Source organism: Nanorana parkeri, unplaced genomic scaffold (assembly GCF_000935625.1).
Source record: "Nanorana parkeri isolate BGI_ZX_2015 unplaced genomic scaffold, ASM93562v1 scaffold430, whole genome shotgun sequence".
Classification (NCBI taxonomy): domain Eukaryota; kingdom Metazoa; phylum Chordata; class Amphibia; order Anura; family Dicroglossidae; genus Nanorana; species Nanorana parkeri.
The window spans coordinates 220,816-242,582 of NW_017306698.1; the positions used below are offsets into that span (position 1 = coordinate 220,816).

General features: G+C 41.1%; 1 protein-coding gene across 1 annotated transcript in view; it reads right to left on the minus strand.

Moving 5' to 3' along the window:
- LOC108789917 (cytosolic phospholipase A2 delta-like) overlaps window positions 1–21,767 on the minus strand; it is a 51,074-nt gene that overhangs the window by 6,649 nt on the left and 22,658 nt on the right. Inside the window, exons 10-17 of the mRNA XM_018560061.1 lie at window positions 18,749–18,802; window positions 13,277–13,381; window positions 10,365–10,402; window positions 6,474–6,609; window positions 4,218–4,354; window positions 3,435–3,657; window positions 2,238–2,355; window positions 721–858 (exon numbers count right to left, since the gene is read on the minus strand). Of these exons, the coding sequence (XP_018415563.1) occupies window positions 721–858; window positions 2,238–2,355; window positions 3,435–3,657; window positions 4,218–4,354; window positions 6,474–6,609; window positions 10,365–10,402; window positions 13,277–13,381; window positions 18,749–18,802 (949 nt within the window). The remainder of the gene's footprint in view (window positions 1–720; window positions 859–2,237; window positions 2,356–3,434; window positions 3,658–4,217; window positions 4,355–6,473; window positions 6,610–10,364; window positions 10,403–13,276; window positions 13,382–18,748; window positions 18,803–21,767) is intronic.

A 21,767-nucleotide genomic window follows, 5' to 3' on the forward strand; every position in this document is an offset into this window, starting at 1 on the left:
ACTGGCAGTTACACAGCTTTGACCAGTTTCACTCTATCCACCTGGTGTACTGCTGGAGAATGTAGTAGTTGGGCTCCCTGGACATCCAACAGACATCCATCAGAAGAGAGTGGAATTCACATTCTGCATCATACAGACGGCCACTAAAAACAGCATTTAAAAAAATCTACTTCTGTAATACGATAATCAAAATGTAGAACAGCAACCATGAAAGTAACATTTTATTGAATAATGATCCCTGGAATGGTATAATAACTAAAATGTGAAACTTCTAAAAAACTTAGTTTCCCTAAAAAATAATTACCGGTTGTGTAATTATCTTTTTTAATTTTATTCATATCTGCAACCAGTAGGTGTTACATCACTCAAAATATTACTGCCTGGCATTCCGACTGCCCCTACATTATTACCTATTATTATGGAGATCCAATTATGCTCTAGTGACAATTTAAAGCTATAATAAACTACTAGATTGTAAACTCTCATGAGCAAGGCCCTCCTAATCCTCCTGCATTGAATTGTATTGTAATCATTCATTTCCCCTTCATTTTGAAAAACAGTTATGCAAACTGTTGGCGCTATATAAATCCTGTATAATAATAATTGGAACCTCTGGGTCAGCATAATAATATATATTACTGTCTGGACAAAAAGGTACAAACATGAATCCTGATTTTGAGATGTAGCACATGACAGCTTTAGAAGCAGCACACGGCTCACCCTGAAGATAGCAGATCCTGGACTCTGGAAGATCTTTTGTTTTTTTCCCCATGAAGAATTCACTGCCAAAGTCTTCTGAACGTATGAAGGCTCCATATTTCAGAAGTCCGACTTCATAGGGGGAGAATTCACACCATTCTAAAAGAGAGACACACCGCAGATCTGTCATACAGCGCTGAATCCTTTTCACTTTAAACATATAAATACTGTATTGTGTATTCTTTAGCACTAACATAACAGAGAACTACAAAGAATAATTTCTGTTCTACTTACAGTGGGAGGATTTGTTTCCCAGGCAGATTGCAGTAATAATACATTTCATTAGCATGATAAGATTACAACTCTAGCACATGTTTGAAATTAAAACTTGTCAAATTTTGCACTAAATTCTTCCCTTAACCTCTTAAACCAAGGATTGGCAACTTCAGCCCTCCAGCTGTTGTGGAACTACAAGTCCCATGAGGCATTGCAAGACACTAGGGATGCACAGATACAGTTTTTTCAGTATCGAGTACTGATATTTTGCATTCAGTACTCGCCGATACCGAGTAGCGATACCGGTGCTTCCGTTGGCATGGAGCCAGTTTCCCAGCCAATCAGCAAGGAGCGGGCTTCCCGGCCAATCAGGAGGCAGGTCATCACTCACCTCTCGGCTTCATGATTGCCCGCGAAGCCTGCTCCATGTTCCCCTACGGCACTACCGGTCAGAGGAAATCTTCCATTGCCCGGAAATTCTGGTATCGGGAAAGGTATTGGAGCATTTGGGCGAGTACGAGTACTCACACAAATACTCGGTGCTGGTATTGGTGCATCCCTACAAGACACAGTTACAGCCATGACTACCAGGGGCATGTTGGGATTTGAAGCTCAGCTGGAGGGCTCGAGTTGCCCATCCCTGTTTTAAATGATAACCCACCCATCATTTGACTATGTAGTCATCATCATCATTCGGTGACTCTGACACTTTGCCCTTTCATAGTTTCTATTTTCTACTTTATCCAAGCCCAAAAAAGGAGGCTTGGCTAAAGCTTTCACGTGATATGATCTGTGGATGATATAACAACGGTTCTCTGTGGTACCCCATTATAGAAGCCTCACAACAACAACTTTCCAAACAGTCAATGTTTTAAATAGCAAAAAGGGCTAATCAGGTCTGCTAAATATCTGCCAAACCTCTGTACTTTCATAATCTAACAAAGGCCGAAGCATGTCTTATGGTACAGAACACCAGAAGTAGCGGTTACAACTTGCCTATATTCAGTCTGGGGGCTACCAATGGTTGCGAACCATCACCCAGGCTGGATGGAGGAAAATTGCAACCACTACTGCTTGTGGTCTATATACCATGAGCAAGGGACGATGAGGACATCCTCAAGCACCAAGTCTTGCATTACAGTTTTACTGCTATTCTCCGAGTTGGATGGCCACCTCTTTATGTGATTCTTTTGCTCCTACCAACTGACCAAGGCAACCATGTTAAGATATGTGATATGATGCATGTAGTATCTCGTGCCCACCTTTATAATCCAACGTGGAGTTCACTTTCGGTTTGACATTCATGGCCACATATAAAGGGAGAGGGTTCTGTCCATTACACACAGCTTGCCTCTGATCTGTCAGCTTATTTTCATTCACCTATTCACAGCAAACCAACATTTATTAAAGGTTCTCAATATATTGACTTGTTTAACTATTATGATTTAAAAGGAAAGCAAAAGCTGGGTTATTGTGAAAGGCAGAATAAACTCGGTGGAATTATGTTACATGAAATATTTGGCCTAACAGAATAAAAAAAATATACAGGAAATAAAATCAATTTACAGGCTGATCAATAATGTCAGATTCATAACCAAATATATCTGTTCTCTTTAAAGTACAGCACATCTACTTAAAGAGACACCATCACCTGCCAATTCAGGGCTAAGTGACAGTATCTCTTAATAGCCCATGGTATACACACTGATTCTTGCCCCCCTCGCCACCTCTCTGCCACAGGAGTCCACCCCAGGTAAGCCCCAGAGTTAGATGGTGTCAGTGCTTAACTGGGTAAACGATATCACTGACCCCCTTCCCCCCCGTCTGATCATGTTTGGGCCTGACAACTGGCTGCTTATGCCCAGGCACTATCACATGGGGGAGCTCCCATGCTCCCCCATAACTAGAAGCCGTACTCTGTTAGAACAAGCAAGTAAGGGCTCTTGACAAAACCGGGAGGCGGCAATGGAACATGGACAGGAGAGTATACTTTGATGGGTCAGGAGGGCTATCAGGAGAATTTGTTTCTTTGCCCTGAATGAGCAAAGTGAGAGCGTCTCTTTAAACAAAGTATTTATAGGTCATGATTTCCAACACAAAAGTCTTAATTCTTCATTCATTCTTTAGTTCAGACAGAGCCTTGCAAATTAATCTGTTATGCCCCTGTGCATCCTGACTTGCTGGGGTATAGCACACAATGCCCAATCCTACAAAGTCATTTATTGTAATCTACACACAGAAGTTTCAGGCTTACTAGCCATTTTTTAAATGTTTAGAATTGCTGTGTGACTGATAACCCGTAACCTTTCCTAGGGGAAAAAAAACAAAACAAAAAAGAACCTTTCATCATGCATCCATTTATAATCCATGCTGTGGGGGAAGGTTGCAGTGTGAGTGCTTGAGTGAGTATGGGTGGGTAAGAGCACCTCATGACACTTCCTCATAAGTGATTCACTCACCTTATCATACATCGTGGATTCAATGACCAGGCCCCATAAATCTGTGAAGGATGTCTTATAACCCATTTCTGCCCTCTTGTTCAGTTCAGCTTTGTAGAAAGATAGGTTATCAAAGGAAAAGGCAGACATCTTGCTTTTGGTCGCATTCCTGCGAGCATCTTTTATTGTTTCAGTTAGATCTTTGTGTGACCAGTTGGCATCTGCATATAATTTACTCATTGCCCTGTGTAAAAATGAACACACCATCAGGAAATTACATTAAAATGTGCATCTGTAATAAGTTAGGAGTTGAAGCTGCAACAAAGCTCTATCACGCCGGGGGCTCAAGGCTGTTCGTGTTTCCCCCTTACACTTAACGTGCATCTTTTTTGGTATTTTTGTGTAGCATGGGGAAGGGTTAGAGTCACCCTCTCTTAGAAATGGGAAATTCAAAATTCTTACAGGCGTTCTTAGAACAGGAGGTAAGGAGAAATTCTTAAGTGGGTACAACTGTCTAAGAGGAGGTTTCCTCTCTGCGTACAGGAGCCGCCCAAGTCACAGGGATTCTAAACAGAGGAGCCTCCCAAGTCACAGGGATTCTAAACAGAGGAGCCTCCCAAGTCACAGGGATTCTAAACAGAGGAGCCTCCCAAGTCACAGGGATTCTAAACAGAGGAGCCTCCCAAGTCACAGGGATTCTGAACACAGGAGCCTCCCAAGTCACGGATTCTGAACACAGGAGCCTCCCAAGTCACAGGGATTCTACACAAAGGAACCTCCAGTCCAGAGTTAAACACCCCTTACCACGTGGATCCAGATAAACCAGTGATGTAGGAAACACAGTCCAAGAGATTCAATTTCTTCAGCGCTAACAGGGTTCCAAGAAGTGAAACCATTGCCCTCAAACCTCCACCTGTCGCTGAAAGAGCGATCACAGGAACCTGTCCAAATGAACAAAACACCATCAGGACTGGCATTCAGTCAGACAGACACAACAATACATAATCAACATTTTTTAAATATTAATATGCACAGCTATGCTTTCCCTCTCTTGGAAACACACATCACAGTTCTACCCAAGCCAGATACGGACTCTGCCATGTGTGGGAATTATCGCCCTATTTCTCATACCACGTAAATGTTTGTATTTACTCAAAGATCATCGCGGAGCATCTTAAACCCATCTTTCCCACACTCCTACATCTCGATCACATAGGGTTCACGCTCGGATGAGAGGCCAGCGACACTCTTTAAACCATTTCCCCCGATAGAATTTGCTCAACTTAATTCCTTACCTGCTTGTCTTCTCTCAATCAACGCCAAAAAAGCATTTGATAGGGTTGGGTGGTGCTTTCTGGAGGAAACTTTATTACAACTAGGTACTGGCCCAGAACCACTTAAAAATGTTTTTGCCTTGTACGTGGCCAGAGTATGTACCAAAGGTTTGCTTTCAGATCCCTTTAGTATCAAGAATGGCACAATACAGGGGTGTCCCCTTTCTCCCTTCATCAAGTAATAATAATAATAATATATATGACACTTGCTTAAAGCAGAACTCCAGCCAAAGACAAGAAAAAAAAATAAGAGGAAAAAACAAAAAACTTTTGCTGCAATATTCACCTTCAAACCAGGAGTTTTCCCCACAGTACTTTATTCTGCCTCTAGATGTCCTCAGTCTGATGGCCAGCATTAATTTACCCCCTACCTTTAAGCCTAGGTCGCCCTGGGTCCACCCAAGCCTGTGAATGGACAGTGAAAGGAAAGCAGGACAGTGAAAGGAAAGCAGCACAGTGATGAGATAATCTCTCTGTCATTCTGCTCTCTCCACCGTCAACATGTTTCTTGTCAGCACATGAGCTTACTGGCTCTTCTACTGCCCTGCTGTACAGTGGCTGCAAGAGGGTGATATCAGGTCAAATTCAGGTACCTATACTACTTGCATTTAAAACCCACAGTTATTGATTTATTAATAATTACAGAGCTGCATTAAGAAGCTTCTTTTATATCTGCCTAGAGTTCAGCTTTAACAGAGAACTCATACTGATATTTACCCACATGGTATTACTGGATAAAATGACATGTAATTATAGCATGCAAGCCTATATCTTGCACATCACCGTGTTTTGCGCAAGGCACAATGCTATTATTCTGTGATAAGGTATTAAAATGCAATTGTTTGTCAAATTTTCAACATGGAGGCCAGATTGTTTATCTATTAGGCTATGTGTATTATCTGCATTCTCCTTTTTCGAGTGACAACCACCCCTCCTCATTTCCTGTTGTGCTATCAGAGGGATAGGAAAAGAGTAGAGATGAGCAGAGCAAAATTAATTTCGCCCCAGCTGAATTTTGTTTTTATTTTAAATTAGGCTCTAATTTCACCATTTCTTCTTCTTAAAAATAAATACTGTTAAGAAAACCTTCCCATATTGCCATACAAGGCCTGTGATATCTTGGCTTTTTAAGGGTTTAAATTTCTACTTGCTTCCCAACTTTTGTAATGTTAGGAGGGGCTGTGAGGGGATTTTTCATTGCAGGTAATGGAGTTAAATGAGAGAAACACAATCCTCAAATTTTAGTCCTAAGTATTTTCACAGATCACTGTTCACAGATCATCAAGGTGCTGAGAAAAACCTAAAAAGCGTCATGTTGCCTGCTGCAACAAAACATCTAAAAAGTAAGAAATCATTTTTTTTTTATTATAATTTTTCGGGAATGCTGTTTAAATAGATACACATTACAAATATATAGAGGGGTTCTCTGCAATTTGACTGCAAAAGTGGAAAAACACTTTAAAGTGACACTAAATTTAGGAGTTAAATCTTACAAATGTATTCAAGTACCTTAACCATTACCAAAAATGAAGCTTAGTGGTATATCACTCATCTGTAGATCCTCAAATCATCTCGGCAGTTAAGTCAGTTGATGACTGGCCATAGGAAAATTGCCCTGTGTTCCAATTTGCACACAGAGCTACCCATGCCAATGACTTTACCCATCCAGATCAGATGATGACTGGAATGTTAGTAATTGATTATCTTTTGATGGAGATCCACCTACCTCGTGCTCTTGCAGGTCTCGGTCAAGCTTCAAAACTTTCTTTAATGCGTCAGCAACAAGCTTTTTCCGTTTTGAGCGGAAACTAATTTCATCATTACAGATCCCAAACCCCAGACGGATGTTCGGCTTTTCTGTGCTGGAAAGGGAAATCGCAGTGATACATGCTACCATCAAATTCATACAGTGCAAAGTTGACAAACAAACCCAGTGGATCCCAAACCAAACCTCAAGCAGCATTAATAATCAGAGTACATATATCAAACAACAGCGGTTTAAAGAACCATACTAAACTCCAGTTGTGGAGAGCGCTGGAAAGTACACAATGTGAGTAATTCTACTGGAATTCAGTTGGGATGGACCACGCTTTGACTTTATGCTATATATTAATGTGAATTCCGATATAGCATAGAGTGCTACAGTACGTGTATGAGTATCTAAATACAAAAAGGTAATATACTGCAGCTTAACTTATCCTCTATGTAGTGGCTGCATTCATTTTCTTTTTTACAGGCGTCTTCCCTTTTTTTTCACCTGGTGATTCTGCCAGTGACACATTTCCTGTCTTTGGGTGACAACTCTCACTCACTGCACAGTATCTATGGAGGAACAGCATTGTCACTAGGGATGCACTGATACCGATACTAGTATCGGTGCAAAAGCCGAGTATTTGGGTGAGTACTCGTACTCGCCCAAATGCTCCGGTGCCTAGCCCGATACTTGTGCCGAGAGAGAGCATGGAGCCGGCTTCCCAGCCAATCAGGGAGTCGAGTAGCATCGAGTACCCGGTCGGGAGCTGGCCAGTCAGGAAGCCAGGCGCCGTGTAATGACACGGCGCCCGGCTTTCTGATTGGTCGGGAAGCCGGCTTCATGCTCCCTCCTCACCTCATGAGGAGGGAGCATGGAGCCGGCTTCCCGGCCAATTAGGAAGTTGGGCGCCGAGTCATTACACATCGCCCAGCTTTCTGATTGGCCAGAAAGTCGGCTCCATGCTTTCTCGTCACCGAGTGACGAGAAGCATGGGGACGGCTTCCCTGATAATCAGGAAGCCAGGTGGCGAGTCATTACACGCCGCCTGGCATCCTGAATGGGACTTCCGGTACTTGGTATTGGCGAGTACCAAAAAAAAATATCGGTACTTGTACTCGATAACGAAATACCGGTAACGGTGCATCCATAATTGTCACCCTGGATCGCTCTCCTGATTTGGACTGTAAACACCTCCTCCTTTCATCATCCCTATTATAAAGGGAGAAGGTGTTCTGCAATTCACAGAAGATAGCTGGGAATGATAACATTATTCACAATACCGGTTTAGTACACAATTATTTACAAGGACACTAGAATCTGGTAAGATCAACAGGCATTTTTCTGTACTTGCAGAAAACATGTTTAGCCTGAAAAAAAAAGAAAACTAATACAGCCACCATATTGAAGGACTGGTAAACTGCAATATACTACATTTGTGTTCTTGGATTTATTATCTTAATAACCTGTGCAGCTAGAAATATGTAGGCTGCCACTGCTGACCCCTCTTTTGAAATTGCTAGCTGAATATTGATCTTATTTATTCAATGGCTTTCATACTTTTACATTGAAGCCATAGCCCCATAGTAAACATGCATATCAAGAGTTTTGACCTCACCAGCTGAATAGTCTTCTTGGACAGTGACTTAAAGTACTGAAACCAGAGACAGGCAGGCAAGTAGCATTTTCCAGAAGCATATAAGCAATAGAAGGTTTCACATTCCTCTTGGTACAGCCTCGAGGAAGCTATGTGGTGTAATCAGGAACTGAATAGCAATGTCTATGCTGAGGTGTCTCACTATAAAAATCAATGAAAGGAGTTTTTTCCAGGTGTAAAGACTAGAGACAGGCAAAAAAAGACATCTGTACAAAAAGTCCAGACCCATCCACCTGAAAAATATAACTTATTTTCAAAATGGCTGACTGGGATGTAAATGGCACAAGTAGCCTGTAAAACCAGTTGATTGCTGAAGTACAGTTATCTTGAGGCCAATTGGATGCATATTGCAGTGTCTCTGAATATATGCAACTGCTTCATTGGAAGTTGGGGGTATAATCAGAGTTCAGGCAGATCTAAGTTTAATAAATCCTCCTCCAAGCTAAAGGCCTGCTATGTTATAGTTCCCCCACAGATGTAAAGGGCATCCACAGATGTGGCCACTAGAGGACATCCAAGTGAGTAATCCAATGAACTCCGATTTGCTGCAAGGTCGATCCATTAAATATTAAAACATTTTCATGCTAAATGATGGTTTGGTGTAGAGTTGTAAAACCTTAATTGTGCACAGTATTTCCTTGTCCCTGGGGTGTTCTCCTATTGTGTACAGTAATAAGAAATACTGCAATTAAGTCAACTTAAAATGATGACATATAGCCGATTAAGAGCAGCATTTGTAAACTTAGATACACCCTTGGCGAACTGCTGTGCTGATCCCAGGAAAGGACATAAAGATCTTTGGTATCACAAAATACAGGACAGAAAGCATTAGACAACACTGTATTGTGCAATAATGGAGTTTAATCTGAGAACAATTGTTTTGGGAGAACGGCTTTGGCGTGACCAGCATTAATCCAGGTTGGCATTTTATCTTTGCGGGATGCGTGACTAGCATTAAGCCAGGTTGGAATTTTTTTTAATATTCTATTCATACACCCAACACTTGTGCTGACAGGACAACCTTCAAAGCTATGGAATTCTTTTCAAGGTCAGCTTCCCTTTAAGTTCATCATACACAATGCAGAGCTAGAGTATAAGAAGGTCATTGAATTGGACATCCTCTGAGGCAGCATTGTATGTCAACGCCTTAAAACCACCAGATAAACCAAAAAAGCCTCCTTGAAAATGATTTTAGAATGTGGGCAACAGGTACAATAAATAAGAATGCAGTTCACTTCCTGAGAATATGATTTAAAAAAAAAAGAACTCCAGGAAATCAAAAACTTAAAGTTGTATTAAGGTCTGGGCATTTTTTACCTTAATGCATTCTCTGCATTAGGGTAAAAACTGCCTAGTACCTTTTTTCTCCCCCAGTCCCCCCACACTTACCTGTCAGCTAAGCTCGTCCCCGCCGCCGGTCCAGAAGTGATCCTCCGTTCCCCAAACTTCTTGGTTGCAGGGGGAGGATACTGATGGCAAAGGAGCCATAGGCTCCTTCTCCCATCGATCAAACTGTTGGGCGGAGAGGAGGGGCATGGCCTGCCACAGGTCTGTGTGTGTCTATGGACGCACACAGCCACTACGGGCACGGGTGCCTCCATTAGCCGATGGAGGCACCCGTGCAGTGGCCGGGGGAAAGATTGCTGCAGGGACCCACTGGAAAACAAGGGACCCACTGGAAAACAACTTTAAGTCGGGTATACATGCTTTAATTTTCTTTGTTCAATCCTGCCAACATAAAATGAGCACAAAAGGTAGTCCCACTGCAAGGGTAAGTTTTTGATTTTCACAGATTTCTTCTTTAAAATTCACTTTCTTATCTGGGCTTTAACATTAATATCTATTAAGAGAACATGTACAGAGAAGGTACTGAGGATGCCATTACTGATCTATCCTGATGGAAATGCTCGAAGCCTACCGGTCACTGAATCGATTATAATAGCACTTCTAAGTCCCTGGTAAAGAACAAGTATGAAAGTCAGGAGTCCTGGCTTCCCTCATCTGCAGGCTGTGCTGTTGTTGGCGAATGTCTTAGAAAGTAATGAAGCAATTGGATCAGCATGGAAGCCAGACAACTAGCATTTGCAGAAGGAGACCAGTAAAGCAGCCCTGTATTTTTTCCATTACAGACTTCCTTTAAGGACAGGCAGTTTAAATAGAAGAAATATCCCTCAAAAATTAAGAACATTGAAATGTAATAAATACTTTACCAGTTTATAGCTTTGAGTTTCACTTCCAATGGTCTGGCCTAAGAATAGAAATAGAAATACAATAATGAGAAGACTGTACAATGTATTCCAGTTTTGTACTTGACCACCACGTTTTATTGTACAGACCCCATCCCTGGTACAATTCCCATACAGCTGTTATCAAGGGGCAGCCATACACATTAGTGCTCCAGTTAAACATCTATGACTAGCTGAAGATCATGTTTTCTGAACTTGAAGAGGAAGCAGTGGTATCAGCAGAGAGTATTGAACCATTCAAAAATCATTTAGATACCTTCCACAGAGACCATAACATACAGGGGTACAGGTACTATTAAAAACTAGAACACACAAACACATACAGACCCACAAAGGTTGAACTTGATGAACCTGCGTCTTTATTCAACCTCAAATACTATGTAACTATATAATGGGATAGCTGCACACATCCATGTGCTCCCTTCTGCTTTTCATTTTCCAGTGCTCATAGTAATCAGTGAAAAGCATTAAATTATATATAAACACCATTGTTCAGGGAAACAACTGCACAGCTAAGCCAAGGAGGAAGACAAGACTGACAATGCAACTTTCTCTTTCTTGACAGGTCTCCTCTTCTTAGCTGTAATCATCTTCATGGATGTGCTCGGACATTCTCTAATCATGAGCACCCAAAAATATATATATTAGGTAACATTACGGAGGAAGTGCTTGAAAAAAAATAATTTCTAGTGCATTTGTGTATCAGGATGAGCTTATACTTGGCAGTGACTTAAGCTGGGTATATACGGTTTTGTGGTGCGGTTGAAAAAAGTAGTGCACTACTTGTTCAATGTGTTGCAGCACAGTCGAGTGCATTGTGGCCGGAAGGTGCGTTTAGGGTGCCATTCAAAGTAATGGCAATGCAATGCACCTGCTGCACTAACGCATGGTAGGTATGGAACCATGCAGTTAACGTGCAGCCTTGGTGTGAATGGGCCCTTAGTATGGGTTTCTTTAAGCAGCGGGGAGGCTATACATTCTATAGCAGGGGCTTGTTACTAGTTAAGTTCTATGTCTAATGTATGGGCAAACGGATGAAAAGCATGCATCTAGTCTATGTGACTTCCCCATTAAACATAATTTAAAAATCCAAAATAAATATTAACATTTTAATTTTTTAGCTTCACAGTTTAACCACTTCAAGACCAGGTGTTTAGACCCCCTTCCTGGCCAGGCCATTTTTCAGTGTTCAGCGCTGCAGTCCTTTGACTGAAAGATTTTCCACTGACCTGTCCATGGTATGTGAAGATCTCTTCACAGAATGTCTCCCAGCCAGTCTGCACACATGTAGTAGATTTCCCATGGATTACTATGGAAAATCCATCACTGTTGGACTCAGCTTTCCAGGGCTTTTCCCTAGAAATTAAGTGGAAATCTAGTGGGCATGCACGGACTAGATGGAAGCCTGTCTGTGAATAGACTGTTTGGCACCCAGCAGTCCCACATCAAAGATGTCAATGGTTCGTAGTCAGACAAGTGGAACACTTGCGGGCCTGCAGGGGAGGAGTAGCCTGCAATGCAAGGAGAACTTATATTTCCATTCTTTATATAAGAAATGTAAAAACAATAAAATAATGACATTACTAATACTGCTAATAATAATAATACTCATACTGAAGGCTCTAGGGGGACTGTCTGATCTCTGTTCGCTTAGTTTTAAGGGAACCTGTAAGGATAGAAATATGGGCGCTACCATTGCTGGCTGGATTTCAGAGGCATCCTGATGAATTTCCACCCGGAAAAAAATGTCAATGTGCTTTAATTTCCAGGTTCAGACATAGCATTGCTGCCAACTGCCCAAAATTTCCTGGGACAGTCCTGCATCTTGGACCTCAGTCCTGATGATGCTGTGTCCTGGGAGATATCCCAGGATCACATAGTCACCCCTATTTGAGCTACTGTGCATATTGTGATCATTGCAGTCATTGGGGATTGCGAGAACTGTGGGTGGAGTTAAGTTTGTAAATGAAATGTTGTTAAGTATGACCTAGCCACATGGTCATGCGAGCAGTGTGGAGTCTATTTGCCTGGACACACAGGCAATTACATCCTCTAAGAGGATGTAATTATTTCCTATGCTCTTCAGCTCTATTTAGTGCCATAATGTATTGTGACAAGATACATTTGACCTATAAAGAAAATATAACAATAATGTCTGTTTTATGCATATATTCACAAAGAATGAAGAATAACAGTTTCACAGGGCCAATGACTGCAAAATGTTTATAAATAGACCGGATATTTTTCTATTGGAATGAACTTTGCATTGCCTGTGGGCTATATCATACAGGCCTATGGTCTCAGATGTGGAAACTGCAGTAATGGAATCTGTTGGCTTAAATGGCACCATACTATGTGTGATTTGCAACTAAGAGACTGTCCACAGAATCTTTATATTGAGTCAGCAGCTGGATATAACTGGGACCTTTTTCCACTAGTGCTCATCTGTGCACTTTCTAATACTCGATTCCTGAGCCTCGCTATCCCATTTGAGGGGTTATATCTATTATGTATTGCAGGATGGGCAATGCATAATTGTTCACATTAGTTACTGATGGTAATTCTTCGATTTGTTCACATGTCCATTCATATAGAAGTGATAATATTCTACTGGGAGAATTTCTGACAATAGTCAATTTTAAATATATGTTGGGTGAGGTGGGTGGGATGACCTTTTCTTTTTAAGGGGTTTCACTAAGAAAACATTTTCTAACACAAAGGGTGCACAAAGGGAGCCACGCATTTTAATTTTTTGAAAAAGAGGCCTTCATGGTGCACTTTGAAAAATGGTTCTCACTTTTATTTTGGAAAATGGGCACACTTAAGTAGTGTGAGCACTGGAAAATAAACTCAGTAGGAAGCTAACACGGACTAACCTTAAGCATCCAGAAGAGTCTTCGAGCTTTAAGGAAGATCACTGGTGACCAGCAACTTGAGGTCCCCTCAGCCTCAGTTTGGCTTAAAGCTGAAGATCCTCCTGGCTAAAAGTATGGGGAGAGTAAGACAAGCTTGGATCTGCTAAACGACTATTGCATCCTACATCTCTACAGATAATAGTTTAGGCACATGGTTATAATATAAAATTATTTTTGCATTACATTACAGACACTCTTCACTTAACGACTGAGTTCCGTTCCTACGACTTGGTCCTTAAGCAAATTGGTCGCTAAGTGAGTAATAGAGGAAACTAGCTATAATATACAGTGCATTGCTTAGGTTTGCATCCTGTAAAAATTAATGTTCAGTACAGTAGTGAATACTGACTGAGCTGACCGATTGGGGGAACAACAATGAGACTGAGAAAGGGTGATGCGAGATGAGCTTGACCCAAGTTCTCATACAGTGTACAGTACTGACTGGTTGGGGAGATGGTCGTAGGTCTGAGCGGTCGTTAAGTGAGGAGTAGCTGTATATAAAAAAAAAAAAAAAAAATGTATCACTCTAAAGAAAGGGTGGACCTAATTCTACTACTAGCCTCTGCATATAGAAACAGAGTGGGACTATATTTTTACCTCACTGCTTTGGTGAACTAAGCCCATAAATGTCAATATAATGTCTCTTATTATTCACAACATCATGATTGATGTTGCTACATAAATGTCTACTAAGGATCCAGCATGCAACTGGAAGGAATAAGGACAAAATTCTATATTTTTACCAACGCTCAAGTGCCCGGACTCCTATAACATAAGCATTATAGACGAAAGTGCAAGCCTAACCAGATCTTACTCACTTTCCTCTAGAATGAAAATTATAAAACACTACTCTGCCTGCTGCCCTTGGACATAACAGCAAGCAGCTATACCTTCATCTTAGCTGTATGCCTGCAAAGAGTGTTGAAGAGCCTTAAGATGTTACAGCATGCACCTACTAGAATTGACAGCAAATGTCCTTTAAGCACTGATGCGTATGATAACAAAGACATTTTTTAGAAAGACAAATATGAAAGACTGCATGCCCACATTTCATATTTACCTATTTCTAACATAGGGGAAACAGAGTGACCTCTAGGCACCTTATCAAATGTTTACCAGGCTGATCTTATGTGCTTTGATAGGGTTTTATACAGACTTTCTATTATAGAAAGACTAGAGATAGACAGTCTGAAAGCAAACAGCTTCTACTGTGCACTGTAATTCCAAAATAGTGGTCTAGGACTCCAGTTTAATGGCTGCAGCTCTTTAAATATTTATAAACAATATTGATGCAGAACATCATCCAGCCAAGAAATGAGGTGGGCCCTATATGACTTGCTGCAACTGAAGCAATTTCAGTAAAGGAAAGTAGCCTGTACAACTGTACAGTTCTGGAGTTCCGCTTTAATATATATTAGGTTCTTTGGACAAGACATATAATTAAATATTATTCTCAGGATAAATGCATACTAATTTTAAAACAAAGAATCCTAAAGATTATCAGGAATATTCTTTAACAGCGAGGTAAGTGTTTGCCATACAGTGGCTAAAATGCTGACCACCAACATCATGCAGGTAAGGAGACTAGCTCTTACTATAGCAACACTGATGCCCTGGATTTCATATGCTCTGGGACCCTCACAAAAATGGAGTTCGTAGATTTTCCCATCCCCTAAATATTCTGGTTTTCTCCCACACTGGAAAAATACAATCAGTTAACACTGCCTAAAAAAAATCTGAGAAAATGATTTGAAGGACTTCAGTGATTCTGCCGTGAACTTTAAGGATGAATTGTTCCAAAGCCCCTGCAGCCACAGAGGACAGTGAGGGTTTGTTTGAAAAAGAACTTCGGTAGTAAAAGTGCTAAAAGATAGTTTTTTGGCAGATGACACAGGCAAAGTCTTTTCTGTCAAAAAAATCCTTTCCCTTGCTCCTAGCAGTTTTTTATATTTTGTGTACATTGCCTGTGACGCAAGCACAGTGCAGTGTACATTCTTAGCTCAATGTACTACACCATTAGTAGCTTCCCAATGGCAGACCCATGGGAAGATATCAGCGGGTGAATATGGAGGAACAAGGGGGAGTGCAGATCGCTGGAGGAGGACACACTGAATGGTACGTGTCTGATAATATGCAAATGTGATGTGCTAAACCCTCCGATTTTTTTGCATATATCTACTGCTGGTAAGCAGTAGATATATTTTCAAAAAGTTAAAAAAAAGGCTTTAAAAGCGATTTAAACTTACCCCTGTCTTCGCCGCGTGCTCCCGTCCGAAAATCCGAAACTGCTTGGGCGGTTGCCAACCATTTTGAGGACGGGCGCATTCGCAGTTCGGATTTTCGGCTGGGAGACGAGGAGAGACGCAAGGTAAGTCTATGGACGCGTACACCCGCATGCAGACACCATGGGACAGGAAGTGCCAGCAAGGACAGAGGAGTCAGCGCTGGATCGGAGACCCGCAGCAGCGCTGGAGAGAAGGCTGAAAAGGACAGGAAAGAAGAGGAAGATTGGATTAAGAAACATAATTTAAGGTAAGTGTTTTAATTAACATTGGGGGGAGGGGAAAAAAATTTGACTTTGTCACTTTAAGAAGATGCAAATACTTAAATGTCTATAGCCTGGCCAGATTCACTTATAGTGAATAGTATTATAATAGAAAATAAATCACTATTATTATTATTAAGTTTTCTCCCATTATGAAAACTTTTTTCAGGCAAACAGTTAAAATAACATTGTGTCACAAGCATTGGGTGTCATTTGTTCACTAAAGCAAGCTAAGCAATGTTAATGAACACACTGGGTTGGGAAATTTTGCAATAGTACTAAAAAACAGAGGAACAAATTACAGTACAATTATTTTTAGGTAACTTTTAAAAAGTAATGTACACAAAATAATTGCCTTCTTTAACCAATATGATTCATCTCCTTTCCCCATTGTGTGTTGGGATAAATGTTATAGAAATACATTACATCACACAGAGGTTACATTTCTATGTAATTAAATCTGATTATTTCTTTTGTGTTTAGTGTCATGTGAATAGTTTTCAAATGACATGAACCAACGTTGGTTCATCCCTGCAAATAAATTATTATGGCAACTAAGTGACTTATAACAGCTTACTGTAAGAACATTATTACTCAAAGAGTACCTGTCACCTACATGTTACTTTTTAATGCAGGTAAAAACCAGCTTTCTATGGATCGGTCCTTAGAACGGCCAGTTAGAGGTAATCCCAAATAGACTACATCTTGACTGTGTGGGTGGGCCACGAGAGGCCTGCCCCTGCGGGAGCTGCGGCGGCCGGGTCCGCGGGGACATTTCCATACTTTTTGCTCGTCTTCATTCACTTTTTCTTGCTTATCCTGCCCTTCTGTTTGCTTTATCTCCTTTTCTTTTACTTCACTGCTTTGCCAATACTCCTTACACAGATGTTTTTGATTTTTTTTACTGATATGTTGGGTTGCGCCTCTCCACCATGCAATGTATTCCACTCTGTTTGTAGCTCTCCCAGATTTATGATGCTCGAGTGGTGGTTAGCTATTCTGTTTCTTCTATGACTATTTACCAATTTGTTCACAATGTTGTGTTTATGCTACCTTCTATGGATATGACCTATTTGATCTGAATGCCCTTTCATGCTTCAATGGTCAAGAGCCTTGGCTCCCATTTTTGTGTTTTGGGTCAATTTAAATAAAGAATTGCAAAAAAAAAAAAAGACTACATCTGAAAAGCCAGACATACATTTGGTAAAGCACACACCATCATATTATTGATCTTGCTCTCCAGTGGGTTTGTTAAAAAAGGATTTTTGTTAATGGCCAATTCACACACTTCAACACATGTATACAGCGTTAGTCTGGCCATATACTGTTAGAATTTCAGCAGATTCAAAGGAATCTGACAAAAATCTGACTGTGTGCGGCCTTGGTCGATAATGAATAGACTTTTGCTGAAGGATCTGGGCTGGCAATGTTCACCTTAACAGTGACTGCACTGCAGCCGATCAGTGTTGGTGGCTGTCAGAATACAATAGCCGTAGAGGGAGATGCGTCCATCCGTGCTCTTTAGCCTGCATTGAGGAATCAGTTATAAAAATAAATCTAATAGCGTATAAGCAGCTTAAGCCACTGCTTTAAAATGTGCCAGTTCACATCTGTGCAATGTGTTGATGTGCATTTTCCATTTTGTGATACATCAAGATGCGTTATAGGAAATATTGATGAGAATGAAAGAGCATAAAAAATGCATGAAAACGCACAAATTTGTGCATTTTCACGGAATGTCTGATGGCATTATCGAATGGTCCAAAGATCTGTCGAACAAACGATCATTCAGAAACTAAGCCGGATTTACTTTTTCTGCTGCCCCAAGGCCAGGATCCTCAATGCTCCCCCCTCCCCAATGGAGAATGGCAACAGATGACGGGGGCGCCAGGGTTGGTTTTAATTATTTTTTTAACTACCTCCTGGAAGTGGTTAAACTATTTTTTTATTTTTTTACTTTATTACTTTTTTAGTTTAATTATCATTTCTTATATTTTTTTTTATCAATGTTTAATTTTTATTTGACTATTTTTCACGTAACTTTATTGCGATCACACAGGAGCCAACAAGCCCGTGTGATAGCATTTGGAGGTGACAGGTTCTCTTTATTGAATCTGTCACCTCCAATACAGGAGTTTGAGTACAGTACTGTGCTGGCTCTCCTCCCATCTCAGTGTTTACAGGAAGCAGAGCGGAAAACAGACATTCTCCGCTTTTCTGCCCGCTCTCCATCCTGAACTAGTTTGCCATGGTCCTGGTTCCCCCAGAAGAGCGGGGGACCCTGAAAGCCATGGTGGGGAGGGAGGCTCCGGCGGGGACCCAGACGCCAGGCCTCGGTGATCTTGAGGGAAATCCGGCTCTGTTCAGAAATCTACAAATGTATGGCCAGCTTAAGTCCTGTGAATCACTTGACTGATCTTGACAACGCAATGCAGCATCAAATGCTAAACTACTATTAAACTCACGTGTCACATAGTAAAACCTTTGTTGAGTTTTCAGGCTGACAGAATAATACAGACAAATAAATAGGTGGACAACATGCTAACTTGCTAGAGCTTCTCAGGGGAAGAGAGGCCGCCATACAGCCACCAATCATTCTCCATCTGCCAGTACTGAATGCAGGTTGAATCTGATTGGAGGCTGTGCGGGCAGTACACACCTCTGTATATTTATACTATTTAACAATACATTAAAAAAACTGCCACCACTTCATTTTCCACCACAGTTAAAATTACCTGGATGTAATGTCCATCTTAAAAAACACAAACTGGCAGAAAAAGTAATTGCAGATGTTACAGTAGATAGCGTGTTCTCTCATGCGTTTCTTGCAGAGACAAAGTAAAAAAAAAAAAAGTCAATGGTTTAATTGAAGAAATTGGAAATTGTACCTGAATCCAGCGCAGGGGAAGGAAGCAGCGGAAGCACCAGCAATTTGCATAAACCTAGTTTGAATGTTTTAACAATTAAATACAGTCTCTGAACTGCCATAACAGATTGATAAAGTAAGGTTAAAATATGTGTAGTGATAGATGTCAGTTATAAATAGAATAATATGTTGGGACATTTTTCTTAATTAAAAAATGCCAGCCTACCCTAAAGTGTTACTTTCGTTATAAGTGGAGTGTGCTGGGCTGAGCCTGCCCCGGCTTTTGATATGTTTTAGATACTCCAACAGAGAGATGGTTCTAGTAGTAAATTTGTATTAGGTGTCATCTCCCAGCTCCTTCTGTTGCATCTCCATCATATAGAACAAATAAAAACTCCCAGCAAAAGCAAGAACCTCATAAATATGGCCATAGCATGTATGCAGAACCAGAACTCAAGCGCACAGACCCCTAAGATATATAAGCAACTGAACTTTGGGCAGATATTCAAAAATATCAATTAACACGGGTATGTAGCCATTAAAAAAAAGTATTAAATATATTTTAAATGCAGTCAAATGAAAGAACCCAAATTTGACTTGGTATTAGTCCTTTTGCAATCCCTTGTGCAGCATGGGATTGGCAGCACTAGAAGCCAATCAGGTATGCTACATGCCCATGTGATGACAAAGAACATTCTGAAAGGAGGGAAAAGCAGAGAGCTAAAAGTAGAACTGCCACTGCTCCTTTATTGTCCAATCGGAAGCAGGGGTAGGGAGCAAATCATGGAGTATTGCTGAACTGCAGCAGAGAAACATCAGGTCACATGCCTGTGCGTGTACACTTTGGCAGAGCTGAGTAAATCTCAGGACTGGGTGGACAGAAATACAAATCCTTTGGCAGGTAAAAGAGTTCTCTTATATGAATTTAATGTGTATTTAGCTGTTTGCTTGGAGTTCAGCTTTAACTCTCCAACATCGAAAGTGACCATGTTTCCTGCTCTCCTTGATAAACACATAATTAAAACTCATATTTATTGCCCACCTGAAGCTAGCGACATCGTAAGCAATAAGCTCTGTATCAGTAAGTAGAGCCGATCCAAGCGAAAACAGATCAACTTTGTGAATAAATAAATACATTTTCAATAGTAAAAAAGCAGACAACGCACTGTACTGGAAATACTGCATGTGTTTTGGTTTTGGTGGAATGAGCCGAGCATGTGTTATCAGGATCCCTGCAGTACACAAGCACACTGGGGCTTATTTAGCAAAGGAGAATCTTTATTCAATAAATTGTGTAAATATTCAATAAAACAGCAAATTCCTGTTTACTTATTTCATCTGCATATGATTGCATAATTAAAGTGAATATTTACACAATTTACAGTGTGCAGATTCACCTGACCTCCATGTGTGTGTCCACCAGACCTCCATGTGTGTGTCCACCAGACCTCCATGTGTGTGTCCACCTGACCTACAAGTGCGTCCCCCCTGACATCCACGTGTCTAACCTACATACAGCTATGTGTCTACCTTATATACATATAAAGTATTCTAGTAATCTTGCTGTGTAATATCCCTCATACCACATGGATAATGTGTGTGATTGCCTCAGGCAATCTGTACAGCTATTTGCAGCACAGGAATCATAACATAAATGTCATTGAGTGAATGGCACAGCATGTGCCAGGTATTGTTTACACATGGGAAAACTATGTTAAATAGGATGCAAATGAGTGCCAAGATCTAAACAAGAATTTTGTTTACCTCCTGTAGACGATCATCTCTTATGGAGCAAGAAATCATGCTATTTGTGTAAATGTGCAGGCAGGTGGAAACAGACAGCCTGTTAGGGCAAAGAATAATGGTATTTCTTTGCATCTTTCAGCAGTACATAATGCCTTGCCCTATTGTTCTACTATTGTATTTATAGAAATCAACACCAACATATGCAATATGGTATAATTAAGAAAATTGAAAATACTTGAAACAGCAATGCCAACAACCTAAGGCAATCCTATTATGCTAATGCTTCAATTGTTTTCGGTCTCATACATCAATTACCTGTTGATCCTGCCAGTTCTCTGTAATTGATTTTTGTAGCTGGGCCAACAGCACAATGCAGCCGTCATTCCCCAATCATCTTCCAGGACATCTACATGAAAGATGATTGGTTCCACCTACTGTATAAAACACAAGCAGACACTTTAAATACTCCTCCCACCCTCCTTGGCCCTCAGTTGTGTTTCTGTTTCCTATCACCAGGAACTCAGTGCAATGTTATAATTGCATGACCAGATGGTCGGTGGCCACTCTGGTGGCGCAGGTCTGTGAAGTAATTTTTCTGTCTTTTTTCCCAGGTTTTCCCCTTGCTGAAAGGTTCTTGTTCCCCTACAGTGTGGGAATGATAACAGTGCCTGATTGCTGCCACAGTAAAATCCTCTTAAGGGCGGGTGCCATTGCTATATGATGGGCCATGCTGATGCTTCTGTGCAGAAAGTGCAGCAGATGTGCATCTTTTCCTCCCAAGTTGATGTCAGAGGTGCAGCCTAGAGTGGCGGGAACCAGCTACCTCCCCTTACTGAATGCAGAAAGGGGAGCAGGAAGCATGATCAGTCATTTCCAGTGGGCCAATGACGCACCTCCAGCCGTGCCAACAGCAAGCATCAATGGCCTAGACCTTTTATGTGGTTTAACAGGACCTTCCAATCCCATTACTATGCATTCAAACAGTGAGGCAGTGACCCCAACACAGAGGCCATCAGTGGCTGGGGCACTGAAAACACCTGCACAGAAAGAGCTGCCTGCACCTAAGGGAGCAAGTCTGTGTTCTTTCCCTTCTTGTGCTGGTGGCTGTAGTGGGTAGCACTAGGAGAGAGGGAATGCTAGGACCCTCAATACTGTCCCATGCACTTTCTCCTGTCGTTCCCTACTGTAGGGCTTAGCAACCTGCCACACATTGGAAAATTCAGGTCCTAAATAGGAAACGTCTTATACTAATTTTCCCCCTAAACAAACGGGGGAACGATGGACTATGCTCTTTG